Source organism: Physella acuta, unplaced genomic scaffold (assembly GCF_028476545.2).
Source record: "Physella acuta isolate Inbredline_101_S28 unplaced genomic scaffold, ASM2847654v3 ptg000228l, whole genome shotgun sequence".
Taxonomy (NCBI): Eukaryota; Metazoa; Mollusca; class Gastropoda; family Physidae; genus Physella; species Physella acuta.
The window spans coordinates 331,369-345,000 of record NW_026731747.1 but is presented as its reverse complement, the minus strand read 5'-3'; the positions used below and the strand labels follow the sequence as shown (position 1 = coordinate 345,000).

Here is a 13,632-nt window from a genome sequence, read left to right as displayed (position 1 = left end):
ACCGCCTGTTACCTATTTTCACTATCCCTGTCAACAACATCCCCATGTGATACAATTAAAATATCGAACAATTTTAACATCGGAATATCATCTTGTGAGAGTATATAACATTTTATACCGTCATAGCAAACAATACTTGTAGGGATAATTCGGACATAAGCGAACAAAAAACAAGATAAGTGAAACAGAACAATTTGCACACACACACACACACTCAGACGCACACACACACACACACGCACAATTGTACAAATAGAAACCACCAGTATCCATGACATGTTAAATAATATGTAAGGGATCGCCCTTGATATGAAACCTAACTTAACCATCGACCATGATATTAAACCTAACTTAACCATCGACCATGATATTAAACCTAACTTAACCATCGACCATGATATTAAACCTAACTTAACCATCGACCATGATATTAAACCTAACTTAACCATCGACCATGATATTAAACCTAACTTAACCATCGACCATGATATTAAACCTAACTTAGCCATCGACCATGATATTAAACCTAACTTAACCATCGACCATGATATTAAACCTAACTTAACCATCGACCATGATATTAAACCTAACTTAACCATCGACCATGATATTAAACCTAACTTAACCATCGACCATGATATTAAACCTAACTTAACCATCGACCATGATATTAAACCTAACTTAACCATCGACCATGATATTAAACCTAACTTAACCATCGACCATGATATTAAACCTAACTTAACCATCGACCATGATATTAAACCTAACTTAACCATCGACCATGATATTAAACCTAACTTAACCACTTCTGACACGACCTCAGGATTTTTGCCAAAAATTTTGTCATCCCATGGACGGAAAATGATATAGTAGGTGTCTTGACATCATATACCAAATGTCATCTCCATTGGTCAAGTATTATGCAAATTATGACATGTGTACAAAAATTTACGTGTCAAAAGAGGAAAATGTTAGTAATACCTTATTTATAACATGCAATTCTGGAATGCTGTTAATTTACTTAGTATTATAATGAGGCATTTTATTTGAAGAATAAACAATTCATAAGTGATCTAAAAAAAATATTTGTTTTAAATTTGATGCAAAGTTAATAGTAACGACGTTTATTATTTTTTCCGGGGGTGGGGGCGGATACTGTTAAAAGTATATATTTTCTATATAAATTTCATTTCGTTCGGGTGGGGGGGGGGGGCGGTAGACTTCGGGAGGGGGGGGGGGCTTAGCCCCCCCTCTCCTTCCCGAAGAGATGCCTGGAAGAAACTCTGCAAACGCATCATTGTTTTCTCTATAGTTAGCAAGTTTGGGTCCTAGAGTTTTTCTTCAATACATTTTGCACTTGTTTGTCTTGGTGTCACCCCCTGATTGGTGACGCCCGGTGCGATCCGCACCCCCCCCCCCCCGCCTCGTGACGCCGCTAGGATAAAGTTGCTTTTTTCGGAGATTAATTCAGATACATTTTGAGCCACGATGTCTGTGAATGAGCCGTGAGCTTAATTAAAAACATTCTCCGCAGGTGAGCCCACACCAACTGCGCATATCCTGGTATTTAAGCTTTACATCAATTCCCTCCCCTGGACCGATGACTACTTGAACCACACATCCAGCAGCTATCTGACTTTGGTGTCTAGCATACAAGCAAACTTGCTCAACTGGACTGGTCAACTAGGCACCATGCGAATAGCCAAGAAGTAAGTTCGTTTGTCTAACCGCCCATCATGGTTACATACTCATAGATTTGGATTCATTTAGGGCTAACTGAAATGTGTTCAGGAGAAATTACTGTTTGGTAAATATCAATATTTTTAAAGTTGATAATTTTGGTGTGGTAGTAAATATCAATATTTTTAAAGTTGATAATTTTGGTGTGGTAGTAAATATCAATATTTTTAAAGTTGATAATTTTGGTGTGGTAGTAAATATCAATATTTGTTTGTTACAGAGGATTTTCAAATCCTTACACACCCACATAAACACACATGTATACACACCTACACACCCACATAAACACACATGTATACACACCTACACACCCACATAAACACACATGCATACACACCTGCACACACACATATGCACACACACCACAAATGTGCCTTTGATCCACAATTTTTCTTTGAACAAATTGAGTTAGCTGGACATCATCTTGTATATTTGTGATATATTTGTGTCAAATATAATACATAATCGCTTAATAAACTAAAAGCAATGTTTAAATATGACAAAAATAAAAATATATCAATATAAATATATATAATATACATAAAAGTAAAATTGGCTAAATGATATTCACTTAATTAAAAAGACCTCCCTTACACTCTTATGTACATGACTGTCATTACATCATTGTCATTACATTGCTGCCATTATATGACTACCATTACATCCTATTACCTAAATAAATCACCTCACATTTTCTGGTAATTTTTGGGGGAAAAATAGGTTTTTAATTTTATTTTTCAGTTTTGCTAAATTTTAATTTCTAGCTATGGGTTTATTATAGAAAATAATTAGTTAGTATACTCTTTTATTTTTAGCTATGGTTGTATTGAGGTATATATCGAATGGAGTACAACAGAAAATTTCCAGATCTTTACATTGATAGAGGAGCTAAAGAAGAGTGGAATCAAGACAGCCAATGGGATATTGTTCATCAGTACCAAACCTTGCTTACCTAGCCTGGGTATGTTTATTGTTCATCAGTTTGGATTAGGATTAACATTTGTATTAGCTGAATAAAGATTAACACTTTGTGTTTTTAAATGAATGCTGTAATGAAAATATTTTGACAAAGATGAGAGTGACCAATGCCCTGTGGTCAAGCAGAACATTGATGTTCCGTGTGTGGACACTTGCAATGACAGCAACAAAATATGCCCCAGTGGATTCAAGTGTTGTCATAACTTCAGCTGTCATTTTTGTTTGAGAAGTAAGTAGTGTACTTGAATAATAAATTTTAATGAATACTTACTTAGATAACAAATTCTAATGTGTTTTCAAATAACAAATTCTACTATATATAGGCCTACTTCAATTGTGAAATCTACTGGGTACTCAAATAGCAAAATCTACTGGGTACTCAGATAACAAAATCTACTGGCTACTCAGATAACAAAATCTACTGGCTACTCAGATAACAAAATCTACTGGGTACTCAGATAGCAAAATCTACTGGCTACTCAGATAACAAAATCTACTGGCTACTCAGATAACAAAATCTACTGGGTACTCAGATAGCAAAATCTACTGGGTACTCAGATAGCAAAATCTACTGGGTACTCAGATAACAAAATCTACTGGGTACTCAGATAGCAAAATCTACTGGGTACTCAGATAGCAAAATCTACTGGGTACTCAGATAGCAAAATCTACTGGGTACTCAGATAACAAAATCTACTGGGTACTCAGATAACAAAATCTACTGGGTACTCAGATAACAAAATCTACTGGGTACTCAGATAGCAAAATCTACTGGGTACTCAGATAGCAAAATCTACTGGGTACTCAGATAGCAAAATCTACTGGGTACTCAGATAACAAAATCTACTGGGTACTCAGATAGCAAAATCTACTGGGTACTCAGATAACAAAATCTACTGGGTACTCAGATAGCAAAATCTACTGGGTACTCAGATAGCAAAATCTACTGGGTACTCAGATAACAAAATCTACTGGGTACTCAGATAGCAAAATCTACTGGGTACTCAGATAACAAAATCTACTGGGTACTCAGATAGCAAAATCTACTGGGTACTCAGATAGCAAAATCTACTGGGTACTCAGATAGCAAAATCTACTGGGTACTCAGATAACAAAATCTACTGGGTACTCAGATAGCAAAATCTACTGGGTACTCAGATAGCAAAATCTACTGGGTACTCAGATAACAAAATCTACTGGGTACTCAGATAGCAAAATCTACTGGGTACTCAGATAGCAAAATCTACTGGGTACTCAGATAACAAAATCTACTGGGTACTCAGATAACAAAATCTACTGGGTACTCAGATAGCAAAATCTACTGGGTACTCAGATAGCAAAATCTACTGGGTACTCAGATAACAAAATCTACTGGGTACTCAGATAGCAAAATCTACTGGGTACTCAGATAGCAAAATCTACTGGGTACTCAGATAGCAAAATCTACTGGGTACTCAAACCAGTGGCGTAGCCATGATCGTCTCAAGGGGGGGATTCCAATTTTTACCCGGTGACAAACTTTCAATTTGCACCCCCCTAAAACTTTTGATTTGAATTTTAACCTTAGCACCAGCCCTGACCCTTACCCAAACACTGACTCTGACCCTAGAGGCAGATAAGTAGTTGTTTAAATTGTTTTTATGGCATGCATTAAAATATTCAAATTTCTAGACACCAGGCTTAGGTCAAGGTTGAGTGCATTAATTTAATTGGAGTATGCGGGCTAAACTTTTTGCATTAGTGGCAGGGCTTATCTGGACTTAAGCTCATACCATTTTAGATCAAGAATAGTTTATGATGAGCCACAGCTTTACATAAGCCACAGTTTTATATTCTATAAATAGGCTAGAATTAATGCCAGCAATCTTTGTAGTTGGTTACAGAATTAAAATCACTGGCAGTTTGCTGGTGAATATTTCAATGCAAGAAACATCCATGGTGGACCAGTTGCAGCTTCAAGACAAGATGACAACTATGGTGGGTAGATATATATATATATATATATATATATCTATATATATATATATATATATATATATATATATATATATATATATATATATATATATATGTGTGTGTGTGTGTGTGTGTGTGTGTGTGTGTGTGTGTGTGTGTGTGTGTGTGTGTGTGTGTTTTAAATTTGTATCAAACACACATCCGCTGTTATAGTTAAAGAAAAAATTCTATTTACTTCCTTAACTTCATTTTAAAGCATGTTTATATGTTTATATAAAATATAGGGCTACATAAGAACCTTCTATCACAACAATATTGGGCTAGATGTAAACCTTCTATTAAAATAGCCCTATCAAAAAACTTGTAGCCCTTCTGACTTGAGATCCAAACTCAAGACTTTTGGATTAGCAGTTGTTAACCTTACAATCCAACCACATTTTTCCCTTTATTGCAAATCAAGAAATTGAATTTAGAAAAAAGTATTTTCATGGCTTAAATTCATTGACCAATATGTATATATATAATTCTCTTCTGGGAGACGTTAGAAAACAAGCTGTAGTTCACGCTAAATGTTTAGTGATGGCTATTAGGGGCAGATAATTTAGTTTAATTATTTTATACTTAGGGGATGTAGCTAAGTGAAGGCTGCTTTCACATAAGTGGGGGTGGGGGGGGGTAGGGGGAAAGGAGGGTTTTAGTGTTTTAAAGCAAATATTTTCAGTGGCAGCACTGGTACTGTCGAATTCACAAATTATGAATTACTGAAAAGTAGAAAATAAAACAACTAAATAGCGGCGTATGATACGCCGCGGCTTGGCTCGTTACTTTATAAAACCCTAACTCTAGTCATACTTGTTCTCAATAGACTGAACTTTTGATCCCCCTTTGAGTTTATAAACGACCCATGAGGGATGGTTAGGTCACAAACCTAGGACTGGTTTCTCCCCCAACCCCCACCCTGCCTGATAAATGATGACACAATCTAGTCCTACAATATTTTCTAGAGAGAAAAATTCTTATTCAGTTTTTTACAAAAGAAATCCCCTTAAATTTAGAAAAATAATATTTCAGTCAGTGTGATCTACATATTCATTCAACCTTTCTATTTTGTCAAAATAAGAACATTAAATCCAAGGTTTTAACATGAATATAGTAGGCTTTATACATCAATATATAAAAATATTATAAGGTCTATAAAAAGATTTAAAATAATTTCACAGATGAAGGGAAAATTCTTTGGAAATTTAACAGCTGTTGATTACATGAGAAACAGGTAGGATTAATTGTTAGCTTCAAGATATTAGTTAAACACTAGATAGAAAATATGACTTTACAAACACTTGTCATCTTTTTTTACATCAGTAGTTTTCAAAACAGTGAAGGGAGCTATCTTTTCAAGCTGGTATTGTACTTCAATGATGATCTATCAAATGAAGTTCTAGAAAGTGCTAGATTTCAAGTAGAAAATTCTTTCATTAATATTTCTCAAGCTGGAATCAGAATAATGAAATTTGAATATGGTGAGTTGGTCCTACTAACATTAGTTTAAGTCAGGGTTAGGGTCAGGGTCAGGGTTAGGGTCAGGGTCAGGGTAAGGGTCAGGGTTAGGGTCAGGGTTAGGGTAAGGGTCAGGGTTAGGGTCAGGGTCAGGGTTAGCATCTTACTTTTCCTAAGACATTTTAAATTGTAAAATGTAATTTTAGAAGATACAATTGCTTGAAAAGTAATTTTCTTTCCAAAAGTTAAAAACAATTTATTCTTGATTTGATGATCTACAGAAACATCCGACCAATGTGACCAATGTGCAGGAATTTGTAAAGAATTACTTTCGGGTGAAGTTTATTGCTCTTGTTCTCAGGGTTATATTGGAACAGACTGCACATCTTTTGGTTTGTGTTTTCATTCATTTCAGTGGCTTGCACTTTGAATCAAATTATGTTTTTGCTTTATTATTTCTTTGATAATGCAAAGTGAAAGTAGTTTTACATGACAATCAATCTGGTTTGACAGAGTTGAATTCTCTCTCTCTGCTGATATAGTAAATGTGCTGAACCACCTTAACCACATTTAATTTAGCATCTGTAAATCCAGCCATCTTAGCCACTTAATATAAGGACTGTAAGTTCAGCCATCTTAATATAAGGACTGTAAGTTCAGCCATCTTAATATAAGGACTGTAAGTTCAGACATCTTAATATAAGGACTGTAAGTTCAGCCATCTTAATATAAGGACTACAAGTTCAGCCATCTTAATATAAGGACTACAAGTTCGGCCATCTTAATATAAGGACTACAAGTTCAGCCATCTTAATATAAGGACTACAAGTTCAGCCATCTTAATATAAGGACTACAAGTTCAGCCATCTTAATATAAGGACTGTAAGTTCAGCCATCTTAATATAAGGACTGTAAGTTCAGCCATCATACTCAAAATATGCTTTTTTCTGTGTTATTGTGTGAAAATTACAAAAATGATTGGCATAATGATTGCCATGTTATTACTTAATAAATTGTATCGTTTGTTCCTGTTTTGTAATTTTTTTATTTTTTGGAAAAAATGTCCTACATTCCTGACAGTACTTATAAAGCACCAATATATTTTAGGGCCATTAAAAATTTATGAAACTTAATTTCCTCCAACAAAAGCTTTAAGTGTGCCAGAAGCAATATGATACTTAATTTCCTCCAACAAATGCTTTAAGTGTGTCAGAAGCAATATGAAACTTAATTTCCTCCGACAAATGCTTTAAGTGTGCCAGAAGCAATATGATACTTAATTTCCTCCAACAAATGCTTTAAGTGTGTCAGAAGCAATATGAAACTTAATTTCCTCCGACAAATGCTTTAAGTGTGCCAGAAGCAATATGAAACTTAATTTCCTCCGACAAATGCTTTAAGTGTGCCAGAAGCAATATGAAACTTAATTTCCTCCGACAAATGCTTTAAGTGTGCCAGAAGCAATATGAAACTTAATTTCCTCCGACAAATGCTTTAAGTGTGCCAGAAGCAATATGAAACTTAATTTCCTCCGACAAATGCTTTAAGTGTGCCAGAAGCAATATGAAACTTAATTTCCTCCGACAAATGCTTTAAGTGTGCCAGAAGCAATATGATAACACATTGTTTAAGAAAAAAGTCCATTCAGAACCTAATTCCGTAAATAAAGGGTTAAGTAAACCTAGTTTTAAAGTTATACAGTTGTGTGTTTACTTAAGTAAACCTAATTTTATAGATATTCAGTTGTGTGGTTACTTAAGTAAACCTAGTTTTATAGATATACAGTTGTGTGGTTACTTAAGTTAACCTAGTTTTATAGATATTCAGTTGTGTGGTTACTTAAGTAAACCTAATTTTATAGATATACAGTTGTGTGGTTACTTAAGTAAACCTAATTTTATAGATATTCAGTTGTGTGGTTACTTAAGTAAACCTAGTTTTATAGATATTCAGTTGTGTGGTTACTTAAGTAAACCTAATTTTATAGATATTCATTTGTGTGATTACCAGGGCCGGCGCTACGTATAAAGCAAACTAGGCTGTAACCTATGGCGCTCTCCAAAGGGGGGTGCAAAAATGTGTAATCATCACTATTAAAAAGTACCTTATAATTATATAATTATATTAAGTAAACTATAGAAAGTGTAGTATAAAAAGGCATGGCCATTTCTTTTGGCCCCCAGGGCAAACTATCAATTTTGCGCCCCCTCCAGAAATTAGGCCTATATATAGTTATTCGCGTTGGTGAAAATGCGCCCCCCATCTCCCTAATTTGGCTTTTTATTTTGGTATCAGATATTTTGATCTTGAAAATAATCAAATAAGTCCGTAATATCAAATAGCAGTCTATGTTCTTTACTTCAACTGTATATAAATCAGTATTGATCGTTTTATATTATTATCTACCACATTTGGTGCCCCCTTTGGGTCTGCGCCTGTGGTAGCCGCCCCACCCTCCCTCCTCTAGCTACGACTCTGGTAATATAATGAGATAGCTATTGTATTTAATGTAAATCCTTTAATTTCAAACACTTCAGATGGGCATCTAATTTTTAATGTTAATTGACTGATCGCTCCAGATTGCTGATCTTCTTTTTTCTTAATTTTTTGAAATGATGATCTTCAAGTAGTAGCTTCTTAAGCATATGTCACCAACAGATGTGCTTCTCTATATAATACAACCAAAACTAGATGATTGTGTACCAAATGTTGTTTTTTTAGCATACTATTAACACTTACAGTGTCTGTTGGCTAGTGAAGAGTGCGGTTTTTCAAAATTGAAATTAATTTCAGGGGCGGATCTACTATACCGCCAGACCCCGCAATACGGCTGTGTAGGGGTGGGGTTGGGGAGCAAAATCATCCTCCAAAAAATACTTTTTTGCACCTTGATATATTGGTTTTGTAAAAACAAAATCGACTGCAGCAATGATTGTTCTGCAGCAACTAACACACACTGTTGCATAGACGAAAATAAACTACATAAGCTGTAGTGTGAGGCAAACCCTCAAAACACGTCTATGACTTATCGCTCCACTTTTGATAGTCTAATAGGGGTGCCCAAAAAACTCATTTAAATAATTTTGTACTAAGCAAATTAAAAGAAATGTCTTCTGTTAATTATTATGAAAATAAAGCATCCTGAGGAATAACTAAAGAATGAAAAGAAATTAATTCAAAATTAATAATATAAATGTAAAAAAAAAAAACAACAACATAAGAATAAAACGAACAGGGGAAACTATTTCACAATTTTCCTTGTTTCATAATCTTTTGATCGAGTTTTTAGATTTGAAGGTACACTATTCATAATTTTCTCCCGGCATAAATTAGATATTTGAAACCTTGATTATTTCAGACCAGAAATGAGTTTGTGTGGTTAGTTGTCTCATGATGGATAAACTTTGCAATGAAATAGGTTAAGTGATAGTCAAGTGGTTTAATTTAAAATTTGGTGAGACAGTTTACTAATATAAATATATATATATATATATATATATATATATATATATATATATATATATATATATATATATATATATATATATATATATATATATATATTATACATATAATATGGGGTCCAGAAAAAAATTGCAGGGGAAGAGGGGGCCTTTTAATAAGTTTTGCCTAGGGCACAAATATTATGGTGCCGGCACTTGTGATTACTTAAGTAAACCTAGTTTCATAGATATACAGTTGTGTGATAGATTAAATATTAAAAATTACATTTCAAAATATGTAATTTTTTAAATAAAATAGGGAAAAAATTATTAATTTTAGATTATTCTATTCTTATCCATATCTATTTTACAAAGATTGCAGAACAAATTACAGTCAATTTCCAAATACATCTGTAAGCTTGTGTGAGAACAATGGCAGCTGTACCCGGCAGGATGACAACTTCAAGTGCATGTGTCAGTCAGGTTACTATGGAGACTATTGTCAAGGTAACTACTGTGTTTTTCTCTAAAACATCATTTAAAAAATAAAATTATACTATGGGCCTGAGTAAGTGTAAGCTGATATTTTTTGTCCTTGTTGTAGGCCAGGGGTTCCCAACCTTTTTTTACTCTAGAGCACATTCTAAAATATCGGTAGGGTGGCGGGCACCACCTATTTTAAATCAACAAACTCCTTCCAGAGGCGTAGCGACCCTTCCCGTCACCCGGGGACAAAACTTTCCCCCTCAAACTTTCGATTTCCATCCCCTTCAACCTTTCAATAATGTTTATGAAAAAAATTCTGTCTTTGTCGAATAGTGAAAGGCGGGCACATACGAATCGTTCGGCGGGCGCCATGGCGCCTGCGGGCACGGGGTTGGGAACCCCTGTTGTAGGCTAACCTCTAAATTGATAAAACACTTTTTAAACATCAATTTAAAAACTTAATATTTGTTAAACCTTCAACTACATGTAGCTGGATTTAATACTGTAAATGATATGATTTTTTGTGTGCAAAGAATTATATAAATTAGAAGAAGTCATTTCATTGATATAAATAGAAGAGTTCTAGGCTGACATTTAGAAAATGTTTCTTCTATTCAGTTGGTGTTTGTGGTCTGATGACATTTAGAAAGGGTTTCTTCTAAAAATGTTTCTTATATTCAGTTGGTGTTTGTGGTCTGATGACATTTAGAAAATGTTTCTTCTATACAGTTGGTGTTTGTGGTCTGATAAACTGTGGAAATAATGGGACCTGTGTTGGATCATTCAATGACGGCAGATTGTGTCAGTGCCAGAGTGACAGAGGGGGCCTTTTCTGTGAGGAAACAAAACCTGGTGAGGAAAAAAATATTTTTCTTTTGTTCCCTCACATATGTTTTGGATTAATACAATTTTTATCTGCTTTAACTTATTAAGAGACTTTATTTTTAGATTCTAGCAAATGTTCCAGACAATTTAGCTCAAATGTTTTGGCTTTTAGATAATTTAACTCAAATGTTTTGACTTTTGGACATTTTAGTTCAAATGTTTTGACTTTCAGATAATTTAACTCAAATGTTTTGGCTAACAGACAATTTAGCTCAAATGTTTTGGCTTTTAGATAATTTAACTCAAATGTTTTGACTTTCAGATAATTTAACTCAAATGTTTTGGCTAACAGACAATTTAGCTCAAATGTTTTGTAACGTAAAGTTTCCCTTTCAAACCTGACGGTCTATGGGGCAAGTGAAGTAGAGTTCACTTGTTTCTGTGACCTCGGCATATGAAGAGATAGTGTGGTCAGCACTTTACTTTCCCTAACCTGAGTTAGGTACCCATCAGAGTTGGGTGGACTCAGGGACGGTCTACTAACTTGAACCCCGATTCAAACTAGAGATTTACGGGTTAGCAGTCCAGCTCTCTACCGCTAGACCACTCCGTCCCCTCAAATGTTTTGGCTAACAGACAATTTAGCTCAAAAGTTTTGACTTTCAGACAATTTAACTGAATGTGAGAGGAAAAGAAGACTTGGTGTTTTCGTCCAGAATGTTTTGGCTGGGAATACAACTATAGCTGCTAATAGAATGACTATACCATTGAAAGTAGGCAGAGATTTAATTTTCAAAGAAATTTATTTTGATTAAGGGTTTTCTCTTCTCCTGATGGAACTTTATGCATAGGTCCTACTTTAGATAGTTACCACATAATCAAGCCAATCTTACCTTATACATTAATGGGCTCATCTACACTTCTATTACTTTTCTTTTGCTAAGGAGCTTTTGGCATCTATTAAAGTTGGATTCTATGAAGTGCCAACATGCAATGTCACTGACGGAAGCTTTTACTCATCTTGCACTTATGAGATGGGCTCTGATTCACCACCCTTATGCTCTTGTAGAACTCATAATACCAACTTGGATTACTGTGCAGGTAAATTAAATATAGGCCTATATAAAAATTCACTGAAGTATTGCTTCTGCAATAATCTTAGACAGTTTATGCAATTTTAATAAACATATAATCCTTTTTTTTTGGTGTTTTCTTGAGCACAGAATGGCAGTACTTTGTGGATGAAGATTATTTTTTGAATATGGACTGGTCAGATGAGCTGATAGACACGCGTTCTAATCTCTATCACTCCATCATATCACAGGTCACTTACATTTTTATTAGGGTTAAGGTTAGGGTTAGGGTTAAGGGTGAAAACTAATTAATCCAACTAAATTTTGTGTATAGAGTTCAGATTCAAAGCATGTGTGTGTGTTTGTTTGTATGTGTGTGTGTTTATTTGAATAAGTGTGTGTGTATGTGTTTGTATATGTGTGTGTGTGTTTGTATATGTGTGTTTGTGTTTGAATAAGTGTGTTTATCTTTGAAGTAAATGTCTGCAGCACTCTGAAGGTTGATAAACATCACCAGACTGTATTACACGTTATTAAGAAGATTAAAGTTTCTACATCATTCATTATTATAAACTAGTTGGCTGCTTAGTGATGATAAATCCATTTCTGATGACGATATCTCATGACTGAGGTGACTGAGATCACAGCTAGATGACTGAGGTGACTGAGATCACAGCTAGATGACTGAGATGACTGAGATCACAGCCATATGACTGAGATGACTTAGATCACAGCCAGATGACTGAGATGACTGAGATCACAGCCAGATGACTGAGATGACTTAGATCACAGCTAGATGATTGAGATGACTGAGATCACAGCCAGATGACTGAGATGACTAAGATCACAGCCAGATGACTGAGATCACAGCTAGATGACTGAGGTGACTTAGATCACAGCCAGATGACTGAGATGACTGAGATCACAGCTAGATGACTGAGATCACAGCCAGATGACTGAGATGACTGAGATCACAGCTAGATGACTGAGGTGACTGAGATCACAACAAGGTGACTGAGATGACGGAGATCACAGCCAGATGACTGAGGTGACTGAGATCACAGCTAGATGACTGAGATGACTGAGATCACAGCTAGATGACTGAGATGACTGAGATCACAGCCAGATGACTGAGATGACTTAGATCACAGCCAGATGACTGAGATGACTAAGATCACAGCCAGATGACTGAGATCACAGCTAGATGACTGAGGTGACTTAGATCACAGCCAGATGACTGAGATGACTGAGATCACAGCTAGATGACTGAGATCACAGCCAGATGACTGAGATGACTGAGATCACAGCTAGATGACTGAGGTGACTGAGATCACAACAAGATGACTGAGGTGACTGAGATCACAGCTAGATGACTGAGGTGACTGAGATCACAACAAGGTGACTGAGATGACGGAGATCACAGCCAGATGACTGAGGTGACAGAGATCACAGCTAGATGACTGAGATGACTGAGATCACAGCTAGATGACTGAGATGACTGAGATCACAGCCAGATGACTGAGATGACTAAGATCACAGCCAGATGACTGAGATGACTAAGATCACAGCCAGATGACTGAGATCACAGCTAGATGACTGAGGTGACTTAGATCACAGCCAGATGACTGAGA

At 35.4% G+C, this 13,632-nt stretch overlaps 1 protein-coding gene across 4 annotated transcripts in view; it reads left to right on the top strand.

Moving 5' to 3' along the window:
• Window positions 1-13,632, top strand: part of LOC131938024 (uncharacterized) — a 141,145-nt gene that overhangs the window by 27,165 nt on the left and 100,348 nt on the right. For 3 of the 4 annotated variants that reach the window (XM_059295841.1, XM_059295838.1, XM_059295842.1), the window contains exons 6-17: window positions 1,538-1,712; window positions 2,559-2,704; window positions 2,816-2,950; window positions 4,595-4,698; window positions 5,898-5,950; window positions 6,040-6,197; window positions 6,456-6,566; window positions 9,993-10,124; window positions 10,833-10,955; window positions 11,595-11,701; window positions 11,873-12,029; window positions 12,152-12,252. In XM_059295841.1, coding sequence (XP_059151824.1) covers window positions 1,538-1,712; window positions 2,559-2,704; window positions 2,816-2,950; window positions 4,595-4,698; window positions 5,898-5,950; window positions 6,040-6,197; window positions 6,456-6,566; window positions 9,993-10,124; window positions 10,833-10,955; window positions 11,595-11,701; window positions 11,873-12,029; window positions 12,152-12,252 — 1,502 coding nt within the window. The remainder of the gene's footprint in view (window positions 1-1,537; window positions 1,713-2,558; window positions 2,705-2,815; window positions 2,951-4,594; window positions 4,699-5,897; window positions 5,951-6,039; window positions 6,198-6,455; window positions 6,567-9,992; window positions 10,125-10,832; window positions 10,956-11,594; window positions 11,702-11,872; window positions 12,030-12,151; window positions 12,253-13,632) is intronic. The other variant, XM_059295839.1, reaches the window with a different exon arrangement.